The sequence below is a fragment of the Phaseolus vulgaris genome, chromosome 2 (assembly GCF_000499845.2).
Source record: "Phaseolus vulgaris cultivar G19833 chromosome 2, P. vulgaris v2.0, whole genome shotgun sequence".
Lineage (NCBI taxonomy): Eukaryota > Viridiplantae > Streptophyta > Magnoliopsida > Fabales > Fabaceae > Phaseolus > Phaseolus vulgaris.
In genome coordinates this window covers 4,059,662-4,081,806 of record NC_023758.2, presented here as the reverse complement: position 1 = coordinate 4,081,806, position 22,145 = coordinate 4,059,662, and the positions used below count along the sequence as shown (strand labels likewise).

At 36.8% G+C, this 22,145-nt stretch overlaps 3 protein-coding genes across 4 annotated transcripts; 1 reads left to right on the top strand and 2 right to left on the bottom strand.

The window, feature by feature from the left end:
• Positions 1–188: 188 nt before the first annotated feature.
• LOC137810374 (protein RDM1-like) lies at positions 189–1,730 on the bottom strand. 2 transcript variants are annotated; one of them, XM_068611604.1, is made up of 3 exons: positions 1,592–1,730; positions 1,401–1,484; positions 189–871 (listed from the first exon to the last, which is right to left on the bottom strand). In XM_068611604.1, the coding sequence occupies exons 2-3, from the start codon at positions 1,459–1,461 to the stop codon at positions 492–494; spliced, it is 441 nt and encodes a 146-aa protein (XP_068467705.1). In that variant the 5' UTR covers positions 1,462–1,484; positions 1,592–1,730; the 3' UTR covers positions 189–491. The 2 variants fall into 2 exon arrangements, with proteins under 2 accessions (XP_068467705.1, XP_068467704.1); XM_068611603.1 differs by having other exon boundaries at positions 1,401–1,487; positions 1,592–1,726.
• Positions 1,731–2,336: 606 nt separating this feature from the next.
• On the top strand, positions 2,337–4,179 carry LOC137810368 (pentatricopeptide repeat-containing protein At3g22670, mitochondrial). The gene has a single exon (XM_068611595.1). It carries the CDS (start codon positions 2,369–2,371, stop codon positions 4,001–4,003), a length of 1,635 nt encoding a protein of 544 aa, XP_068467696.1. The 5' UTR covers positions 2,337–2,368; the 3' UTR covers positions 4,004–4,179.
• Positions 4,180–5,438: 1,259 nt separating this feature from the next.
• Positions 5,439–12,678, bottom strand: LOC137810362 (DExH-box ATP-dependent RNA helicase DExH16, mitochondrial). The gene is made up of 16 exons (XM_068611589.1): positions 12,428–12,678; positions 11,591–11,714; positions 11,289–11,410; positions 11,006–11,196; positions 10,555–10,695; positions 10,270–10,392; positions 8,888–8,965; positions 8,341–8,509; positions 7,434–7,546; positions 7,209–7,289; positions 6,885–6,950; positions 6,677–6,741; positions 6,467–6,512; positions 6,269–6,385; positions 5,887–5,978; positions 5,439–5,814 (listed from the first exon to the last, which is right to left on the bottom strand). The coding sequence occupies exons 1-16, from the start codon at positions 12,480–12,482 to the stop codon at positions 5,697–5,699; spliced, it is 1,701 nt and encodes a 566-aa protein (XP_068467690.1). The 5' UTR covers positions 12,483–12,678; the 3' UTR covers positions 5,439–5,696.
• Between the last annotated feature and the right edge of the window lie 9,467 nt (positions 12,679–22,145).

Genomic DNA, 22,145 nt, shown 5'->3' with positions numbered 1-22,145 from the left:
TTAATATTATATTGTTATTTAATAATATCAAATAAATAAAAAATAATGTTCATTAATACCATTCAAACAACATCTCTTATGAAAAAATGTGTTCGATAATAAGTCAATTGTTCTGAAATCAACTTTGCAAATTCTAATTCAAGCAAACATAACATCTGCTTGTTTTAAATTCTTTATGCAAGGAAGTATTGTTTCAAAATTAAAACAACATTTATTATGAAAAACATGTTTAAGGAGGTCTGTGTGGAACAAAAGTGTCTGATGTGCTAATGCAATCTTCGGTACAGTATCTTTTACTTGGAATGAAATATCACATGGCCTGGCCTCCTGGAGGCATACTGAGATGGAGCCATGGATAACACAGAAAATAGTCAAAGCCAGAAAAAAGTTAGAAGCAAAGTTATTCAATTTTGCTTTAACAAAAGGACAACAAAGCTGAAACTATTTCCAGGATAGAGTACAAAGTCTCAAAACTAAATGGTTTCATGTCTTCATGATGTGTGCTGTAATCTTGGGAAAATGGGATCAACAAAACCACTGTACATAGTGTCCACCTTCCAGAGATTAGCAATATGAAAATGCGATGAGGTTTGCCGGTGGATTTCTTCAATGAGCCAGATGTTGGCCTCAGCTTTGTGTGGATGAATAATGATGTCCAAGGGCTTGTATTCGTCCTCACTGCCAATTCTCAACTGATCCCATTGTTTAAGCAGAATATTTGTGAGGTAGTGAAGGGGCTGCCCATATAACTGCTTCATGGATCTGCCCAATCCCATCCACGAGGTAAATGGTATCACAGAACCTCGATGACTTGGGATTGGGATCTGCTTCATGTAATCCTGATACATTTCTGCCCGTCTCATCAGTGCATCTGCTTACAAGCATGACCTCATGCATCAGAATGGCAAGCAACATAAGATTAAAAAAGTAGCATACAAGCCAACTAGAAACCAAAGGACACTGGCTAGAAATGAAAAATCTTCAATGTGTATATTTTGAACAAAACAAGGTAAGGTCTCCCAATTTTTATGGAGCTAGAAATGAAAATTTTTCAATGTGTATATTTTGAACAAAACGAGGTGACAAAATACAAAAAAAAAAGGATCTAACCGAAGGTTAAATCCATGTTATTGGCATTATACAGCAAATTTGACCTCTCACTAACAACTAAAATCTAAGAAAAAAGAAATGTCTTAAAACATAACTATGAATCACACATACAGTTCAACATTGTAGCCATTTACCTCATAATCATCACGCCTATGCATGACTACACTGATATGTCACAATTCACACATGTATACATTTGAATTCTTCAATTGAGAAGTAATTTTGATTTGATGTACTCGAACAAACAGGTAATATGCATGTATGGCTATAAAAGAGGGAGATAGGTATACCTATGGAGTTTGGTGAAGAGGAGACATCAATTTGATTATCCCATGGAAATGACCTCTTCATGGCGAGCGAAGCAGGTTCTGTTACTGCTGAATACATGCGAATATCAATATGAATATAAATGAAATTGAAATGAGAGTGCATTGAATAAAACAAATCAAGAACCCTAGAAGTGGAGTGTGGAAGGAAGTACCAGAATTGAAAGGGTGGAATGTAGTGAAGAGTTATATGAGTTGTTCATCTAAATGCTCTCTGCAAATGCAAACCCTCGCGCATTCAACTCTTCATTCTCACATCAAAACCATCTTTTCGCGTTCTTATCTCTCTTAGTTGCAAGGATAAAGATTACAATATAATTAATATTTATTATGAGTAATTATTTTTTTAATTTAAATAAAAATAAAGTAACTTCGTTGTGATTTATATTTGAATGATTTCAGGTTATGTGTAGTTGTTTTTAATTTTATATTTTAATTATGTTTTAATGTTACTTTAAATAATTTTATAGTGAAATAAACTAAGTGATTTACATAATTAAATAATAAAAATATATTTTTGCATACAATTTTATTTTTAGATTTTAGACAGACTATATAAACCATACTGATAAAATACTGATAAAATACATGCATGAATTATATAAATTGATAATAAATATTTATATATATAAATAATTTTTTTTATGACAGAACGATGTTTTACATTATTAATTCGTTCTTTATTTATGATTTTAAATTTATAAAATAAAAATTTGAGTTTTTAAAAAATAATATATTTTTTATTTTTAAAATTACGTTAAATTATATTAAAATTGTTAAAAGAATTTAATAAATATTATTTTAATTAGAAATGATTTTCGTAAGAGTATTTAAAGTTTATGGTTTAAGATTTAGACTTTCCTAATTTTTTTTTCTCTCCATCCAAAGCCTTAAATTTGATGAACCCTTGGCTTAATCATACCCCCAAAAAAATGCTCAAGTTCGGAATGCTGAAACTCTTGGCTCACCGTTTCTCTCCCAGAATCACCGCCGCCAATGCCTCTTACCGTTTCCTTTACGGCAACCCTCTTTGCACCGCCGTGGAGTCACCTGAGCTCCCACCGTGGCTCAAGTTCTCCGACACCCCGACCTCTCTGGACGCCGAGTCAGACGACAACTTCGTTATCCCTTCACTCGCCAATTGGGTCGACACCCACATCCTCACCTCCAAGCCCAAACTCCCCGTACAATCCTCCAAGCAAAACAGCATCGACCACGTCGATGCAGTATCCACACTTCTCAAAAAACGCTATCCTTCCCCCGAGCTAGTGGCTGCAGCGCTTCAAGGACGCGGTTTTCAGCCTTCAAGCGATTTGGTTTTGAAGGTTCTCAAGAGATTCAGCAACGATTGGGTCTCTGCTTTGGGGTTTTTCAAATGGGCAAAAGCTCAAACAGGTTATCGGCATTCTCCCGAAGTGTACAACTTGATGGTTGACATCATGGGAAAGTGCAGAACCTTTGATTCGATGTGGGACTTGGTGAAGGAAATGTCACAACTCGAAGGGTACGTCACATTGGATACAATGACTAAGGTAATTAGAAGGCTTGCCAAGGCTCGCAAGCATGAAGATGCTATAGAAGCATTTCGTAGAATGGGGGAGTTTGGTGTTGAGAAGGATACTGCAGCGTTGAATGTTCTCATTGATGCGTTGGTGAAAGGAAACAGTGTTGAACATGCCCACAAGGTTGTTTTGGAGTTTAAGAGTAGCATTCCTTTGAGTTCTCATTCTTTCAATGTTTTGATGCATGGGTGGTGCAAAGCAAGGAACTTTGACAATGCCAGGAAAGCGATGCAGGACATGAAGGTGCAGGGGTTTGAGCCTGATGTATTCTCGTACACTAATTTCATTGAAGCGTATTGCCACGAGAAAGATTTCCGCAAGGTGGATCAAGTTTTGGAGGAAATGAGAGCAAATGGGTGCACCCCTAATGCTGTGACTTACACTAGTGTGATGCTTAATCTGGGGAAAGCAGGGCAAGTAGCTAAAGCTTTGGAGGTTTATGGGCAAATGAAGAGTGATGGATGTGTGGCTGACACTCCATTTTACAGCTCTTTGATATTCATCCTTGGCAAAGCTGGAAGGCTAAAGGATGCTCGCCAAGTGTTTGAGGATATGCCTAAGCAAGGGGTTGTGAGAGATGTGGTGACATACAATACTATGATTTCTATTGCTTGTGCACACTCGCGGGAAGAGACTGCTCTGAGGTTGCTTAAGGAAATGGAAGACGGATCGTGCAAGCCGAATGTTGAGACTTACCATCCGTTGCTCAGGATGTGCTGCAAAAAGAAGAGAATGAAGGTGCTCAAATTTTTGTTGGATCACATGTTGAAGAACGATATAAGCCCTGATGCGGCTACTTACTCGCTCTTGGTGAGTGAACTGTGTCAAAGTGGGAGAGTTGAGGATGCTTACTCGTTTTTAGAGGAAATGGTCTCGCTGGGATTGACTCCAAAGCCCACCACACTCAAGCGATTGATTGAAGCTCTTGAGTCCAAGAGCATGTCAGAGGAGAAAGAGCGTATTGAGAAATTAATGGAACGTTTCTTGCAGAAACGAAGTGTTTAGTGGTTTTGGCATAAGATGAAGTTATTTCCAAGTCAGCGATATGTGCCTGTCATTTGTCCTTCATCTCATCCCATGTCATGATAGAACATGGAAACGATCTTTGCGAATGAATCCTCGTGTTATTTTTACAAGATTATATGATGGGAAGATTTTGTTTTTGTTTTTCCCTTCTTAAATGCAGGCATATTTTAGTACAATTCTACATTTTGTCCCATTCAGATGACAGATGACACATTTTTAACAGTTTATGTGCTCTATGAATTGACTCAAGTGATTTATGCATGCTTTCTTCGTACTAGTAGACATGATTACCAATTAAGGAGAAGCAAATGAGTGTAATTTTTATTCTTATTTTACCCTAGTTGCATTGTATACTAAGTTTTCCTAGAGTTTTTTTACAACATAGTTTTATATTACAATTGTGTTATTTTTATGTCTATTTAGTGGCAGTTGAATCGTTAAAGCATGAGCCAATTTACCAATCCAACTTTCAAAAACACTGATATTAACTACGGTCCAATAGATTGCTTCGACCTTGTGTATGTTTCAAAATTATTGTTTTCTCTAAAGGCCTCCCATTTTTAAAATAAGCTTAAAATAATTTAGGTGTACAAATAGTGATTTTTTTAAGAAACGATTATATGAAAAATCACATTTTAGATTTTTATAATAATCTGACATAATTCATTTGTTATGGAATTAATTTTTTGGAGAGACGTAATAGTACAGTAATGTGATAATATGAACGAGTATTAAGTTTTCAAACGTTGCCGCAACCAAAAAGTTTGTAAACTCTGCTATAACAGCAAGGGCGCATGATAATCGCAGAAGACAGGCTTGAGTAAGATCGATAACTGTATACCTTCATATGCTCTTTTCACACCTCCTTAAATTTGTGTATATTCTGGATTCCAAATACATAATATAATTAGCTTCTAGATTATGCTATCTGAAAACCTTTTTACGTTATTATTTTCAGATTTCATAATCCAAAAGTCTTTTCTAATATAAAATTAGCTTCCAAATTATGTAATTTAAAAGTTTTTTTTTTCAAAGGTTACATAATCCAAAAGCTACTCTCTAATCCAGAAAAAACTTTCAAATTATATAATTCAAAATACCATTTTTTAAAAAATATATTTCAAATTACATAATCTGTAAGCTATTTTCAGATTATATAATTCAGAATACCATTTCTTAAAAATATATTCCGAATTACATAATTCGTAAGTTATTTCCAAATCGAGATTAACTTCTGGATTACATAATCCAGAATATATATATATATATATATTAAATTGTTTTTGGATTTTATAAATCTATGGTGTTTCACAATAATGATAAAAAGTTATTTTCACATGGGGATAACACAAGAAGCAGTGTGATAACCATTAGGGTTAAAGTCCAGTGGAGCTTGAAAATGAACAGAGATAAGTTTGTGGGGAAAAATAGTCAATAATCATTTAGATGAAGCAGTGTGGATCCGTAAGAGGTAGAAAACAACCTAGAATGTACAGCATATTTGACCTTGTTAGTGAAACTTGTAGAATGCTGAACGGAGATTGTGTTGTGGCACTGGCACTACTTTGTTATTTTCACGTCAAATTGAGAAAAGATGCAGATGCAACTAAGAGTAGCTTCTGAGCAGATGTGATGGGTTGGGTTGTTTGAAAATGCATATCCAAACATGGCATCAAAGGTATTGCCTCACGTGTTGGGATAATAGAGAAGTTGACATTTTATGTGAAGGTAATCTTCTTCTACCCATTGGCCTCTGCCACCCAAGTCTCTCTAGGAATTCCTCAATCAACCTATAAATTCAAACTGATAAATATATAGTTTTATAGATTGTAAAGGGAGAAAAGAAAAGTAGTAACACGCACATGCTGCAAATGGCTTTTTGGGATGCAGCCAGCTCACGGTCCGGGAAAGATTCTTCCAACCGAAAGCTCAACCAAACGTACAGATCCAAGACCTGCAGTTTTAGTACCAATCAGAAGTGCTTCAAAGTCAGTGAAGAAAAAAATATAAACAACAATGTACATGGCTCATTTTTTTATATCAGCAAAAAAATGTAAACCACTTCAAGGACGATCCAACTCTTATACAGAAAGATAACCCCCTCTCCCAAACAGACCAATAATAACCTCCAACTGATTACATGGCTCATAGTTCTTCAAATGATCATTGAAGTCGTGACATTACACATGAGCGCTGGACCATTCAAGTGAATTGAAATAACAAAAGAAAAGTAACCAAAGAAACCTTGTGGATGGATTCCAGCTCCTTAAGAGCAGCCGCAGTCTTGGGCACTTTGAGCGAGCCTGGTGTAAATATTTCTCGAAGTCGGACAAGACCTTTCTTTGCATAATTCTCTGCAAACTGATTTATCAGAAGTTGTCATTTTTATGATCATTCAAACCAACATCAATATGTCATACTAACTAACAATGTGATAATTACCTGTGTTAGGCCTTGAGATGAAATCTCGTCATCCATGTCAGCTGGACTGAATATTAGAACTATCAGTTAAAAATTAACTGAAAAGATGAACAGACAAACTACAGACACAGTGATTTATTAATTCTCTAGGTTTTCAATTTATAGAATTTTCCTACATTACATGGATATTGCATTCTGAAATTGTTATTTCCTGAAAAGATAAGAATGCACCTGATACAGAAAAGGTATTTCTCATGTAATCCCAGGGGAAGCTCATCAATGACAGCAGCAACTTTCTAGTACCAGCATGTACAAACAACACCCACCAAACAAGAGGGAACCCCCAGTAAATAATAATCAAATAATGAAGGCATTCGATACTAATATTACTAATGAAATATCCACAATTCAATGGCAAGGCAGCTATTAAAAGACATACCAGTAATTGTTCACAGTTAACAATGAAATAATTTTCAGATAATTTCGCGTTGTCAAGAAAATGTGCCTGCAATATTTAAAGATAAAAGGTAAATAATGTATTGTTGTGATATAATAGTACAATATGTTAAGACACCTAAGAATTTTCATATTCAATGATTTGAAAGATGAAGTTGAGTGGAAAACAATGCTTGCCCACTTGATAATAACTAGCAATCACATAATTTTCTTTGCAATTGCAGGGGACAATAACAAATAATACAATTTACAGAGTACTATATGGATGACAGAATGAATGATAATGCAAAAGGCAGATATAGTTTACCAGTATTTGATAGAAACCATTTCTCGGGTGTAATCGGGAATACATATACATCAAATCAAAGGTAGGAAATAAGCCAGCACGCTGTATCACAATTAGTATACATAAATCATCAATAATGAATAAAGTAAAAAGTTCAGATAAAAGTGCATATCTATTACAAGCTTTCTAGATTTCAGTTTCGCCTAGGTTGCATATTTAGTATAGGGTAGTTAAGTTTTAGGTTACCTCTAAAATGGGTGATGGAGAATTTAATGACGAATGGAGCAAGGGTAGATCCTCTTCATCCAAGCAGGTCACTTCTCCCTCAGGAAAATTAGACCCATATCTCCCAGCTCTCCCTGCAAGTAGAAATGCATTCATTGCAACCGAGAATAAAATATGATCCAAATAGACAGGACATTAGTCCACGCTTCAACATTTCCACATAATAATAGAATAGAAAAATATCTATTAGAACAGTAAATCGTGGATATTTATTCAAGTATTTTGTACCTAAGTGGATTCCTAATCAGTACTTAAATAAACATCAATGTTAAATCAATGAACATCTCAAAAATAATTTATAAAAATCAACATTAATTAAGATATTCCTGCTGTCTGAAGGAAAAGGGATAGCTTGAATAGAGATAAAGAGAGATTTTAAGGGGGGCATATTAAAGCCACAAAAACTGGAAACATGAACAAAGTTAACAGAAGTTTAAATTCTGTTTAATAATGTAGCACTGATTTTGCCAAAAAAATCTTTTGATGGTCCCACAGAATCTTGACATGTCTGAACTGTATCCTAGAAGATTTTAGTCAAAAAATGAATTTATTATATACAGTCGAAAGTACCTGCCCCGGATTTTCCGGCAAATTCAGCATCCAACCAGGATAATATATAAATAAAAATGATGTTCTGACGTCTACTTACCCAAGCTATCAAATTCAATACTTAGGTACAGCTGCATACCTCATGACAAAAGATAAAATAAGAAAAACTATCCAAAGCTAATGCCCAATATATGCTTGTTTAAACATAATTTTTTTTATTGACAAAAAGTTTAAAACAACGTAAAACACCAGTGTCAATATAATCCTCTAATCAAAATTCCAGAACAAGACCAATTCAATTATAAGAATTTCATGCTACCTGCAATCTGTTTGATCTCGGGTACAGTCAGATCCCGCACCTCAAATCCATCAAACTTCTTTGTAGTGGAAAATATGATTCTAGAGATGTTTAGATTAAGACCCATTCCAATGGCATCACTGGCCACAAGAACATCAAACTCACTACTTGCATCATTGAACATGCTTGCCTGCAGTCCTAATGAAACTTTAAACTCAGCAAATTCTTGGCATGGAGGGGGGCAATGAGATGGAAATGGGAAATATTTATCAACATATGCCAATAAAAATAGCAGTAAACTGTAAAACTAAAAACTATGGACAAAAAGAAGAGAAGGAATTTTCAAACAGAACCATGAAATAACATTGAAACTGCATAAAAAGGTTATGGTCAGCGTGAACATTTCTGCCAATGAATGAGAAAATAAAAAATCATAAAAGAACAAAATAAATGGCAGAATGTGCATATGGGCCATAAAGGTTAAATTCCAAAAGATTACATTACCATGAAACAATTGTAAATCAAAAGGAAAACCAAAAATTACTTAAGACAGAGGAGGTGCTCACACCTGCCTTGTTCGAGTCTCGGGAGGTAGTGAACCATAAACTACTGAACAAAGATGCTTTCCTTCTTTCTCAATTCTTTTCTGAGCAATACAAATATCAACTCTTACTAGTTAGTGTGCAGTGCAGAAACTATACAAAACATACAATTGAATTTGCATAATTCATTAGCAGCTTACATTATTTGTTTCATAAAATATCATTACAAGTGTCATTCTCTTCTTATGCTAACCAAAATGAAGGGAGGGAGGGGCGTGATTAGACACTGTATCTATCATCCCATTCCATACATATTGTCAATGAAAATAGCCCTAGGAACATGGTTAAAATGATAGGATACCAGTGGTTAAGAGTGTATGGCTTATACAGGGGGAAAACAAACCTCGTTGTATGCCTTGGTCACATTTTGATCTATAGACATTTAATAAAATACAGGCTCACATCAATGCCTTGTTCTTTGTTTCCAAAATCTTACATTCAATCAATTGCATCTTATCATAAAAACTTAGGCTCGAATGTTTGATTAGAAAGATAAAGGATTGGAGTCAATTAAGATTTGATTATAGTCATGACATGCGAATTATATCATAGTGGAGATCACACAACCACAATCCAGTTCTCACTAAAGTCAGTAGAAGGGTCAACTTTGTAAGGGGGAGAATGCAAAGTGCAAAAACGAATCTATAATCAAAGACAAAAGCTCAATGCCGTTATAAATTCAGAAGTATCAACACAGTTAAAGAAAAATCAATGTTTCCACAAGTTACCTACTTATCTCTTGGATCTCATGCCAAAGCCAAGAAACAAATTGTCAATCTTTTGCTCATTTTCATTAGTTTGTTTTTTGTTCACTTTCATTACAGTGAAAACAAGTCACTATGAAAAGAGTTTAAAAACCAATTGCTTCTTTAGATCAGGTACCACGGCTCAGCTTTTACTTAATTTAGGAAAGAAAATGGTCAGCAGCTTCATAAAAATCTATCCAAGTAAAAAATATGGATCATTGTAAAATAGAGAAAACTAATGAGGCAAATGACAGAAAAAAGTAGCAGTCTTTGGTGAATTGTTGATGTTGAAGTTTGACATGCATTTCCTTAATATTCAAAATAAACTCTTCAAAAATGGATTACCTCTTTTTTCAGAAGTATTTGATGTGAAAAACAAAAGGGAACAGTGAAAATGGATAGCCACGAATGTTTGCGCATAAAACAAAATATGAAAGGATACAAGTTAATTTCAAGAACAGTTAAAACATGTAAAAGCTCACCTTCAACCCGTAAACAGTTAAAACATGTAAACAGTTAATTTCAAGAATGTTTGCGCATAAAACAAAATATGAAAGGATACAAGTTAATTTCAAGAACAGTTAAAACATGTAAAAGCTCACCTTCAACCCGTAAATCTCCTGACGTGAAAAGGTTACAATGCAATCACCATTTCTTACATTAGAGAAAGATCCAAGAGGAACATTCAGTGGGATTAAAGGTGACAGTCTCTCATAAAATTGAACCTGCAGCACCCATGAAGAAAACTGTGAGAGAATTCAAAGAACATTTTGATGAAAACATAATGAATAAGCAGTCCACCATGGAAAATTCATGAGAATGAAATTACTGGTTTAATGTATATGCCCTCATCCCATCCCCACAAGTTGTTCAGAGAGTTTCAGTACCTCAACTTCATCACCAGTAATTTTCAATATCTCCTGAATAAGGGGAACAGCAGCCGGATCACCACAAAGGTGAAGTTCATCAGCAGCAATTCCTAATAAAGCACGTGTAAACGAATATCCCCTTGTAGTACAACCTATCATCTGGATGCATAAAGAGAGAAAAGGGTTAGATGGGGAAAAAATCACAATGACAAGCACAACATGGAATCACAAGATATAGAATAACAACACGCAAAGCCCAGAATGCCACCCATGCCTCCTCGAATGTAGATGTTTCAGTCATTCCAATTCTCAATTAGTAATACTGATAAAATTGAACAAGTGACATGACAGGATTGTGAATGTAAAATTTATTTATGACAGTTCATATGAAACCAACTTATTCTAGGAATTACTTTATATATAATACAAAAAAAAAAAAAAGGAATTTCCAAATGCAAATTTTACTAGCCTGAATTTCATCAATAACAGCGCATTGATAATCAGCTGATACATCAGCCATTTCAACTGTAACAGCTTTATGATTTGCACCGTCAACTTCCTCTCTTTCCTGACCTGTAACGAGATCACAGGGAACTTGTGCCTTGTTCAACCGTTTTGCTACCTCGCAAGCCAACAATCTTAAAGGACCACAATATACTCCTGCAAGGTACAAAAATACTTAATCTCCTTGCTAAGTTTCATCCTCACACATTATTATTTACCTTTACCACAGCAAAAGAAGGATAACTTACCAGAAGCACTTGACTCAAGCTGCTTCAGAGCATGATGTGTTTTACCACTATTTGTTGGACCAACATGCATGATAACCCTGCGGTGTTTCTTTCGGGCCTTTGGATACCATGAATGAGGGCAGCTAAAACAACCAGTAATCAAGCATCAGCGTTCAGAAACATTAAACGTGACTAAAATTACATAGTCACAACCAGTGTCGTAGAGTTTTATAATCAAATATAAAGTTTGTTTAACAGTATTTGAGGGTAAACAAACAACTTTACTTAGCACTGATAAGATATGGAGCATGCTGTTTACTTACGTCAAGTCAGTAAAATCATTTCTGATGCGGCCACTAGAGCTGCTATATGAATGCACCATGTTTGCAGCACCACCTAAACTTTGAAACTTGAACTGAAAGTATAGACGAGAAGGCTCCTTATTACCTGGATGGGTGATGAGATGTCATCAACACCATACAAACAAAGAAGTCTATATTACAATTCAAACGAGGAAAAACATATGAGCATGTTGAATTTAGCGTTTTAATCCTTAGTCACAGCCTCTTTAATATTTACCTATTTAGCTATGAGAGTTGGACACTCCTCTGGAATACGTATCGGGATACACTATACACTATCAGACACCATACTCTTAAGAAAATCGTATTTGTAATAGAACATTAGTATTTAATTCAAAAAATACTTATTAGATTTTGAATAATTCTAATATAATATAAAATATTAATTTTTTAAAAATTCAATATTTGTATAAATTTTTATTATAATTACAAAAAATAAAATCAAATTTTTTTAAAGATGATATCATAAATTTTTATTGTCAATTTATATAATTCATAATTATATAATATATAAATTATGTGCGTGATTAAACGTGTATTTTCGTGAGAAATTATACGTGTATTTCTGTGTGTTAGTGTCGTACTGCATAGATGATTTAGTCAGAAGTTGGGTTATGCAACCAATGGTTCTTAATTATGAGAAACGAATACAGTTAAAGCCAATTGCAACAGAAAATCGTGTTGTGCTCTATACCTAAGAATTCTAATTCAGAATTATTTGGTGGTAATTTTTTGAGCAAAAGCAGAAATGAAGAGAAAGAACGAAGAAAGGAAAAGTGAAAGGTGGAGGGAGCGAACCGAGGAGAGAGCGAGCGAATAGGTTGGCGTTGCGGCGAAGAAGAAAGGAAGCCATTGATGAGAAGAGAGTGTGAAGAAAAAAGGGTCAAATGGAATGAAGAATAAGAGAAGAAAAAGGTATGGCGGTGAATGGATCCAAAACGTTGCTCCCTTTGACCACACAACCTGCGAACCTCACTCCGCGCCTCTTCCACCTCCAAACACCACTCTTTCCACTATTTTAGGTGCCTTTGGTTCCTAACTTGTAAGTTGGTTTTAAAAGACCCTTTAAAAAATAAAATATTATTTCAAACTTTAAATATTAAGATAATATATTTGTAAAGGGTAAGTTAAATTCATATTTAATAATCAAATAATATAAATAGTAGATAAAATTCTTATTTTATTATTAATTGTTTATTGTTATTAGCAAAAGATTTTCTAAGATAAGAGAATTCAGACGTTTAAATGATATATTAGGTCTTATAGTTTATATATATAAATCTAGATACTACTTATTTTTATTTTAACTCATGTTATATACTCATCTCCTATTCTGAAATATTATATTCTTATTGAATTCAACGTATTAGAATAACAGAAAGAGAAAGAAAATCTTCTTGATGAAACAGTAAGAAGGAGTTATATACAGAGTGAGAAGAATGGAGGTGGAGAGAAACCGTAAACCGTTAGAACAGCTAACAGTTGTAACTAATGGTCTAATATCCCTCCTTTAAACTTATGTGGGTGGAACACCAACCATAAGTTTACGTCTAAAGTCTAAAAAGGAAGGACCGGAGATGGGCTTGGTAAGAATGTCGGCTACTTGAAATCTAGCAGGAAGATGAAGTAAGGAAAGCCTATTTTGTTGAACATAGTCCCGAACGAAATGAAGGTCTAATTCAAAGTGTTTGGTGTGAGAGTGTAGGATAGGATTCGCGCTTAGTAAGACAACTCCCAAATTATCTGAAAACAACTGAGGTTGCTTGGTTTGGATATGGAGCTCATGTAAGAGAGATTGTAGCCATATGACTTTAGTTAGTGCAGCGGCAATACTTCGGTATTCAACTTCAGTACTGCTGCGCGAAACAACACGTTGTTTGTGGGACGACAAGCAATGAGATTAAGACCATAGTACAACAATAACCAGTAGTGGACTTCCTATCATCAACATCATTGCCCCAATCAGCATCACTGAAGGCACGGATATCTGTGGTAGAACTGGGTTGAATGAATAAGTCATGAGAACTAGTGCCAACAAGATAACGAAGGATGCGTTTCACTGCCTTCCAATGGTGTTCTTGAGGGTTGTGCATGAATTGGCATACTTTATTCACTGCAAAGGATAGTTCTGGACAAGTGATGAGGATATACTGGAGTGCACCCACGACAGAGCGAAACTGTGAGGGATCATGGAGAGCAGGGGAAGCATCCTTTTGTAGGCGGAGGTTGGTCTGCATGGGTGTGGGCAGCGATTTGGCACTGTGCATGTTGGTGCGGTGAAGCAGGTCAATGATGTATTTTTGCTGAGACAAGTGCAGTCCACCATGATGGAGGTGCTTTACTTCAACGCCGAGAAAGTAATGTAGAGGGCCTAGGTCCTTGAGAGCAAAACATGAACTGAGTTTGGATATGAGTTTTTGAACTTCATGCAAGGAAGAACCTGTGATGATAATGTCATCAACATAGATTAGGATAAAAATAGTATGTGCAGAGGTGTAACAACAAACAGAGAGTTATCGCTTTTTGTAGAATGAAAACCAAAGTTTTGAAGAGTGGTGCTTAGCTTTTGGAACCATGACCTGGGTGCTTGCTTTAAGCCATACAAAGCTTTGTGAAGTTTGCAAACGAGGTGTGGAGAAGAAGACACAAAACCTGGTGGTTGGGTCATATAAACATCCTCTTTAAGATCACCATTCAGGAATGCATTATTGACGTCAACTTGATGGATGGGCCATGCGGCAGTGACAACATGCGATAACACCAAACGAATGGTGGAGGGCTTTACAACAGGGCTATATGTCTCATTATAATCACAACCTGCAGTTTGATGGAAACCTTTTGCTACAAGACGAGCTTTATGTCTTTGAAATGAAACTTGTTTTTGAATATCCACTTGCACCCAACGGTTTTAGCACCAGCTGGAAGAGATGTAAGAGACCACATGTGATTGCGGAGAAGAGTCGTGTACTCATCGTGCATTGCTTGAAGCCAGGAGGGAGAGGATAGTGCTTCTTGGACAGATGTAGGAACAGCAGAGTGGTGACTAACTGCGGTATGAAAAGTTTTTGGTTTGAAGATACCTGCCTTTGATCGTGTGGTCATGAGATGATGATTAACGGGTTTATTGTTAGGGGACAAAGATTGCACAGGCAGAGGCGAAGTATTAGAATGTGTAAACATAGAAGGGTCAGAGGGAGTAGAAGGATGAGACGCTGAATTATCAACAGGATCAGCAAGCACAATGAGAGGAGAAACGGGAGATGCTAAAATAGGAACATCAGTAGCAGAAGTGTGAAAACGATATTCAGGCATATTATAGGGAAATAAATCTTCATGGAAAACAACATGACGAGAGATGTATACTTTACCACTAGGTGAGAGGCAAATGTAGCCCCTGTTTTGAGCGTTGTAACCAAGAAAGAGACAGCATGTAAACTTGAAATCAAGTTTGTGTTGATTATAAGGTCTCAGTAATGGATAGCATGCACAACCAAAAGTTTTTAACGTGCGATAATCAGGTTCAGTGTTAAACGGTGGTGCATGTGGTGTTTTATTTGATAGAACAGGAGTAGGCATAATATTTATGATATGCACAGCAGTAGTGAAAGCTTCACCCCAGAATTTAATGGGGAGAGATGCAGCAACAAGAAGGGTTAGCCCCATATCAGTGATGTGCCTGTACTTACGTTCAATAGAACCATTTTGTTCATGTGTGTGAGGACAAGTAAAGCGATGAAGGATTCCAAATTTTTGAGTGAAAGGTTTAAAACAAATGAATTCTTTTGCATTATCGGATTGAATAGCACAAAGTTTAAAGCCTGTTTGATTTTCAGCAAACTGTTTAAAGCAAATAAGCGTATCTAAAGCTTGAGACTTTTGATGCAACAAAAATAACCACGTATATCTGGTAGTAGCATCTAAAAACAACATATAGTATTTTGCACCATTAGATGCGCACACGGGGGCAGGACCCCAAATGTCAATGAAAACAAGCTGTAAAGGGTGTGTGTAATGTGTATCAGATTTATGAAAAGGAAGTTGATGGTGCTTCCCGCGAATACAAGGATCACATAAATGATTGTTTGACTTAAAAGAAATGTTGCAGGTATTCAATATACGTTTAACAATAGACATATTACAGTGACCAAGCCTGTTGTGCCATAGTTGTAATTGCGGAATAGAAGGTTTGTAAGAAGCAGAGTTAGCAGTGTAGTGATTGGAATCAGAGGGTGATGGTGGGAACACATACAGACCATCTTTAAGAAATCCTTGAAGAAAAATCTGATGAGTGGCCTGATTTTTAACATAGCAAACGTTAGGGAAAAACTCAAAATAGACATGGTTATCCTTGGCAAACTAAGCAACACTTATGAGATTTTTAGTTATAGCAGGAACATGAAGCAAGTTATTAAGAGTAAAAGCAGTGTGCGTATGTGGAGAAGTATAAACAGCAGAGCCAGTGTGTAAGATGTGCGTACCTTGACCATTACCTAGTTTAAGATCATCTGGGCCATAGTAGGGTTGTTTCTGATGGCATTTTCATGAAGGTCTTCTTGAATCAATGTAGAGTATGGGGCGGAAGCAATGAATGAGAGTGAGCAAGATCCTCCTAAGAGTGGTGTTGATCTTGTAGGTGCATGATAAGTGTGGGTATTGGGTGGTTCGGCCAGCCCAAGGGAAAAGATGAAGGAATTGAAGTTTAGAGCCTAGGATTCTAGGGAGAAGCAAAGTTGAGCACAAATTGACAGCATAACTTTACTCACAATAAACTTGGAAAATACATGAGATAGCCTCCCTATTTATAGGCTATTTGGACGTAGGAACTAAGCTAATACATAATGAAATGTAAACCAAATGAAATGCAAAGCATAGGCCATGTGCTATGACCGGTCACTCCTAGCAAGGTTCTAGAATGTTTCCTTCAAATGTGCTTTCTACACTACCCTATCTACTAAGTACCCCTATTGGGCCTTTATGCAACATATACAAGGCTTTCTCTCTTCCATCCGTGGCTTCTTCCACTTGTGCTTGTACATGCTTAGCCATTGATCTTGTGAGAGGACCTAGACGGTCTAGTTCCACATCTAGACGCTCCATGGGTAGCTTCCCTTCTTCACGTCCTAGACGCTCATTCCTTGGAGCTAGACGCTCTCCTTGGTCTAGACGCTCTTCATGGTTTGGGCTTTGGCTCCCATGGCTAGATGTGTTTGGCCCTCCTCCATCATCCCCTCCCCCTTGGAAAGGATTTGTCCTCAAATCCAGCTCGTCATCGTCATTGGTACCTACAAATGGAGAAAGATCAATTACATTAAAAGTGTCATGTACTCCATATTCAAGAGGTAGGTCCAATTTATATGCATTGTTGTTGACTCGCTTGAGAACTTGGAAAGGTCCATCTCCTCGGGGACTTAGTTTGGACTTCCTTTGAGTTGGAAATCTATCTTTGCGAAGGTGAAGCCAAACTAAGTCTCCCTCCTCAAAAATTATTTCTCTCTTCCCTTTATTGTTGTATTTTGTGTACTTCTCATTTTGTTGTTGTATTTGGAGTTTAATCTTCTCATGCATTTTCTTTACAAAATCAGCTTTGATTACGCCTTCCTTATGCACAAAATCTTGTGGATTAGGAAGGGGTATCAAATCCATGGGTGTGAGAGGATTAAAGCCATATACTACTTCAAAAGGAGAAGCATTAGTAGTCTTGTGAACTACTCTATTGTAAGCAAATTCAATATGGGGAAGGTACTCATCCCAAGATTTGTGGTTGCCCTTCATGATAGCCCTAAGCATAGTTCCAAGAGATCTATTGACTACTTCGGTTTGTCCATCCGTTTGAGGATGACAAGAAGTTGAAAATTGTAGTCGTGTTCCAAGTTTACACCAAAGAGTTTTCCAAAAGTGGCTGATAAACTTGGGATCTCTATCGGACACTATACTTCTAGGGAGACCATGGAGTCTCACCACTTCTCTAAAGAAGAGTTTAGAAATATTTTGAGCATCATCTACTTTGTGGCATGGAATAAAATGGGACATTTTGCTAAAACGGTCCACTACCACAAAGATAGAGTCATGGCCTCTTGCAGTCCTAGGAAGTCCTAAAATGAAATCCATGCTAATGTCTTCCCAAGGAGCATTTGCAATCGGCAAAGGGGTGTAGAGTCCATGCGGCATTGTTCTAGACTTTGCTTTTAAACATGAGATGCATCTAGAACAATGTCGTTGGACATCTTTCCTCATGTGTGGCCAACAAAATTTTGCTTTTAAAAGATCTAGAGTTTTATCAACTCCAAAGTGGCCCATGAGTCCCCCCTCATGTGATTCTTTGACAAGGAGTTTCCTATGTGTTCCTTGGGGAATGCAAAGTTTTCCCTCTTTAAAAAGATATCCCTCGGACACATAGTAACCTCCTTGCGCTCTATGTAGACATTGGGCATAGATGGATGAGAGTTCTTGATCGTCTTGGTAAAGCTCTCTTATGTGGTCAAATCCAAGAATTTGGGCACCCAATTTTGAAAGGAGTGTATGCCGTCTTGAAAGAGCATCGGCCACTATATTGGTGCTTCCTTTCTTGTATTTTATTACATAAGGAAATTGTTCAAGAAATTCCATCCATTTAGCATGTCTCTTGTTGAGCTTGTGTTGGCCCTTTAAATATTTTAAAGACTCGTGATCACTATGGATGACAAATTCTTTGGACACAAGGTAGTGTTCCCAAGTTTTTAGGGCTCGCACAAGAGCATAGAGCTCTTTGTCATATGTGGGGTAGTTGAGGGTGGCACCATGGAGTTTTTCACTAAAATAAGCAATGGGGTGTCCACCTTGCAACAAAACCGCACCTATGCCTACTCCCGATGCATCACACTCTATCTCAAAAGTTTTGGAAAAATTTGGAAGAGATAGGATGGGTGCATTGGTGAGTTGAGCTTTTAGCCTTTGAAAGGCTTGCTCATGCTTTTCATTCCAACAAAATGCAACATCTTTTTTAACAAGTTCATTCAAAGGAGATGCTAGGCTATAAAAATTAGGCACAAACCTTCTATAGAAGCTAGCTAAACCATGAAAACTTCTTACATCACTTACATTTTGTGGAGTTGGCCACTCTCGGATGGCTTTGATTTTTTCGGGATCTACATGCACCCCCTTATTGTTTACTATGATGCCTAAGAAGACTACACTATCTACACTAAAGGTACACTTATCCCTATTTGCAAAAGGACTATTTTTCCTAAGAACTAGAAGAACTTCCCTAAGGTGACTTAGATGGTCTTCTAGGGTTTTACTATATACTAAAATATCATCAAAGTAAACTACTACATATTTACCTATACAATCCCTCAAGGTGTGATTCATAAGCCTCATGAATGTACTTGGGGCATTAGTAAGCCCAAAGGGCATCACCAACCACTCGTATAATCCAAATTTGGTCTTAAAAGCGGTTTTCCACTCATCACCCTCCTTGATTCGAATTTGGTGATATCCACTTTTAAGATCAATTTTGGAGAATAGAGTTGACCCATGCAATTCATCAAGCATATCATCAAGCCTTGGAATTGGATGCCTATACTTGATGGTGATGTTGTTGATTGCTCGACCGTCACAACACATGCGCCATTTTCCATCTTTTTTTGGCACCAACAAGACAGGTACAGCACAAGGGCTTAGGCTCTTTTGAACCCAACCCTTCTCCAACAAGTCTTGAACTTGTGATTCTATCTCCTTAGTTTCCTCGGGGTTGGTTCTATAAGCAGGCCTATTTGGTAGGCTTGCCCCCGGGATAAAGTCAATTTGATGTTCTATTCCCCTTAGAGGAGGAAGCCCAATTGGTCCCTCTTGTGAGAATAGATCTTCAAATTCACTCAAAAGATTTTCGATTTGAGGAGGTAAATTCATAAGTTCACTACTTGTGGCAGTGCATGTAAGTGCTCCTTTACAAAAGATAAGACTTGGTTGTTCAACAAGAAGCAAATTTTCAAAAACGTTTTCAAGAGGCTTTTCTTGTTGACCAACCTTGTGGGAAGGAACACTCTTCTCCCACGCCTTCCTATCCCTAAGGATTTTCTCTTTTTCTAGCGCTCTTTTTTTTTTGTTTTCCTCATCCCTCTTTTGCTTCATTTGTATTTGGTCTTTTACCACTTGAGAATGTGGTAAAGGACTAAGTACAAACTTTTTATACTTATGGGTGAAGGAAATTTCGTTAGTGAGACCATCATGCAAGGTTTTCTTATCAAATTGTCATGGTCTCCCTAATAAAATATGACAAGCTTCCATAGGCACTACATCACATAAAACTTTGTCCTTGTAGTTCCCAATGGAAAACTTGATTTCCACTTGCTTGTCTACATGTAGTTCCCCATTTTCATTAAGCCATTGAAGTTTGTAAGGTTTTGGGTGAGGAACCACTTGTAGCTTAAGCTTTTCAACCATCCTAGCACTACAACAATTACAACTAGATCCACTATCCACAATGAGAGAGCATATGTTTTCTAAAACATTGCATCTTGTATGAAATATGTTCTCTCTTTGTGTTTCAATGGATGTGCTAGGGTGATTGTTGAGGGTTCTCCTAATCATAAGCAATTCTCCCTCTAGTGGAGCTACCCTCTCATCCTCTCCCCCTTCCTCTCTCTCACTAGGCTCATCCTCGCCACTAGTGTACTCATCTACACCTTTAAGAAACAAAGTCCTTTGGTTTGGACATTGTGCTTGCACATGCCCCCTACCATAGCACTTGAAACACTTAACATCTCTAGCTCGGATGGGTGGGGTTGAGGTTTCTTTGGTGAAGGGCTTGGTAGGCTCTTTTGGTTTTTCCTTGGATGTACTACCCTCCCTTCTAAACTCTTTCTTGGGATAAAAGCTAGAATAGGGGCTCACCTTTTGACTTGATGTTTTGCGCAAGTTTTGTTGCTCAACTTTAATGCAAAGTTGAACCAAATCATTCAAGTCTTGATAAGGTAAGAGCTCTACTCTATCTCTTATCTCAAGTGATAGGCCACTAAGGAACCTAGCTATGGTGGTTTCCTCCTCTTCTCTAATGGATGCTCTCATCATGTAGAGCTCCATTTTTTGCCTATACTCTTCCACACTCATGTTCTTTTGTTGGAGTCTTTGGAGCTTATCCATCAACTCTCTATGGTAGTAGGAAGGTATATGTCGACGTCTTAGGGCTCCCCTAAGGTCATTCCGATATGTAATGGAAGGTTCCCTATGAAGACGTCTTTCTCTTTCGAGAGAGGTCCACCAATACATGGCGTTCCCTTGGAAACTAAGGGTGGCTAAGGGTACCTTACGTTCCTCACTTACCCTATGGCAAGCAAAGAGTTGCTCTACCTTCATCTCCCAATCTAGATATATTTCTACATTTTCCTTTCCATGAAAATGAGGTAGGTCTACTCTAGTTTCCCTTGGCACCTCTTGTTCCCTTTGCCTAGTTCTTCTAGGGGGTGGTTGGTAATAATCATTGATTCTACGGCTTCCCTCCCCTAGAGACTCAATACTTTGAGATGCATGAGTAAGCGTTTTTTTTTATTTTTGTGTTTTTTGTGATTTCTCTTCTTGAGCTTTAGCCAACTCATTGATTTTGTTCTCATTCTCCAATTGTCTAAAAGATATCAATTGTACCGCTTGGGATACTTCTTTTAAAATAGTTTTCAAAGATTTTACTTCACTTTCTATAGACTTTGGAGAGTGAGAAGAAGAAGACATGGCTAAAACTTTGTGTATATAGGTGTTTTACTTTGAGAAAGTTTAGGAAAGTTAAAGAAGGTAGTTTTCCAGGTAAGGGAGGTGAGTCACAAAGGACTACTTAAGTACCAAGCCTTTTCCTTGCCAAAAACTATCCCCCAATATCTTCACACAAGACTTTCTCTTAGTGAAACACTTAGAACACAAATAAGTTGAGAAATAAATGCAAGAAAACAATGTAAGCTAACTATGCAACAAAGCTAGTCGGTTTAGCACAAAATTTAAACAAAATTAAACATGCAAAGCGCTTCTACTAAAGCAATAGAATAGCAATTTCAAACAAGTAACAATTACTAAACAAGAATGCTATACTATTCGGCCCTAGGTGAGGCTTCTTGGACACTTAGAGCCCTTGAAGACACACTCACCGTCTAAAACGTAATTAAAAAGGTAATTAACAATAAACCAAGTTGCAAAGGAAATAAGAGAACTCCCTTTGTTGATCCTCTTTTTGGTTAGTACACTTCCTTGTTGTCTTTGCTTGTTGATCTTCCAAGTGTTTGTAGTGTTTTTCAAGAATGCTTGTTTCGGCTTTGGCCTTGTCTTCTCCTTAGAATGATGGTCTTTAATTCTCCAATTTCCAGCACCTAACAAAGGGCTAAACCTTAACCAAATCAAGTTCCCATTCACATAAGCACCAAAGAAGAATAAATTTCAGCACCCAAATTAGAGGTCAAAGAACAAAAGCAAGAAACAAATTTAATTGAATAAAACAGTACCACCAAAAGGATTTAGATTATGACAACTAGAAAGAGAGTCAAGTAATTAAAGCAAA

Bases quoted from the DNA above. Each gene is read 5' to 3' on its own strand.
- LOC137810374 (XM_068611604.1), bottom strand. From the start codon at position 1,461: ATGAAGAGGTCATTTCCATGGGATAATCAAATTGATGTCTCCTCTTCA. The intron at 872-1,400 runs GTATACCTATCT...GCTTGTAAGCAG, and splicing joins CTCTTCACCAAACTCCATAG to ATGCACTGATGAGACGGGCA.
- LOC137810368 (XM_068611595.1), top strand. From the start codon at position 2,369: ATGCTCAAGTTCGGAATGCTGAAACTCTTGGCTCACCGTTTCTCTCCC.
- LOC137810362 (XM_068611589.1), bottom strand. From the start codon at position 12,482: ATGGCTTCCTTTCTTCTTCGCCGCAACGCCAACCTATTCGCTCGCTCT. The intron at 8,510-8,887 runs GTGTGAGCACCT...TTAGGACTGCAG, and splicing joins CCGAGACTCGAACAAGGCAG to GCAAGCATGTTCAATGATGC. The intron at 6,386-6,466 runs GTAATTATCACA...CTGATAAATCAG, and splicing joins CATCTCAAGGCCTAACACAG to TTTGCAGAGAATTATGCAAA.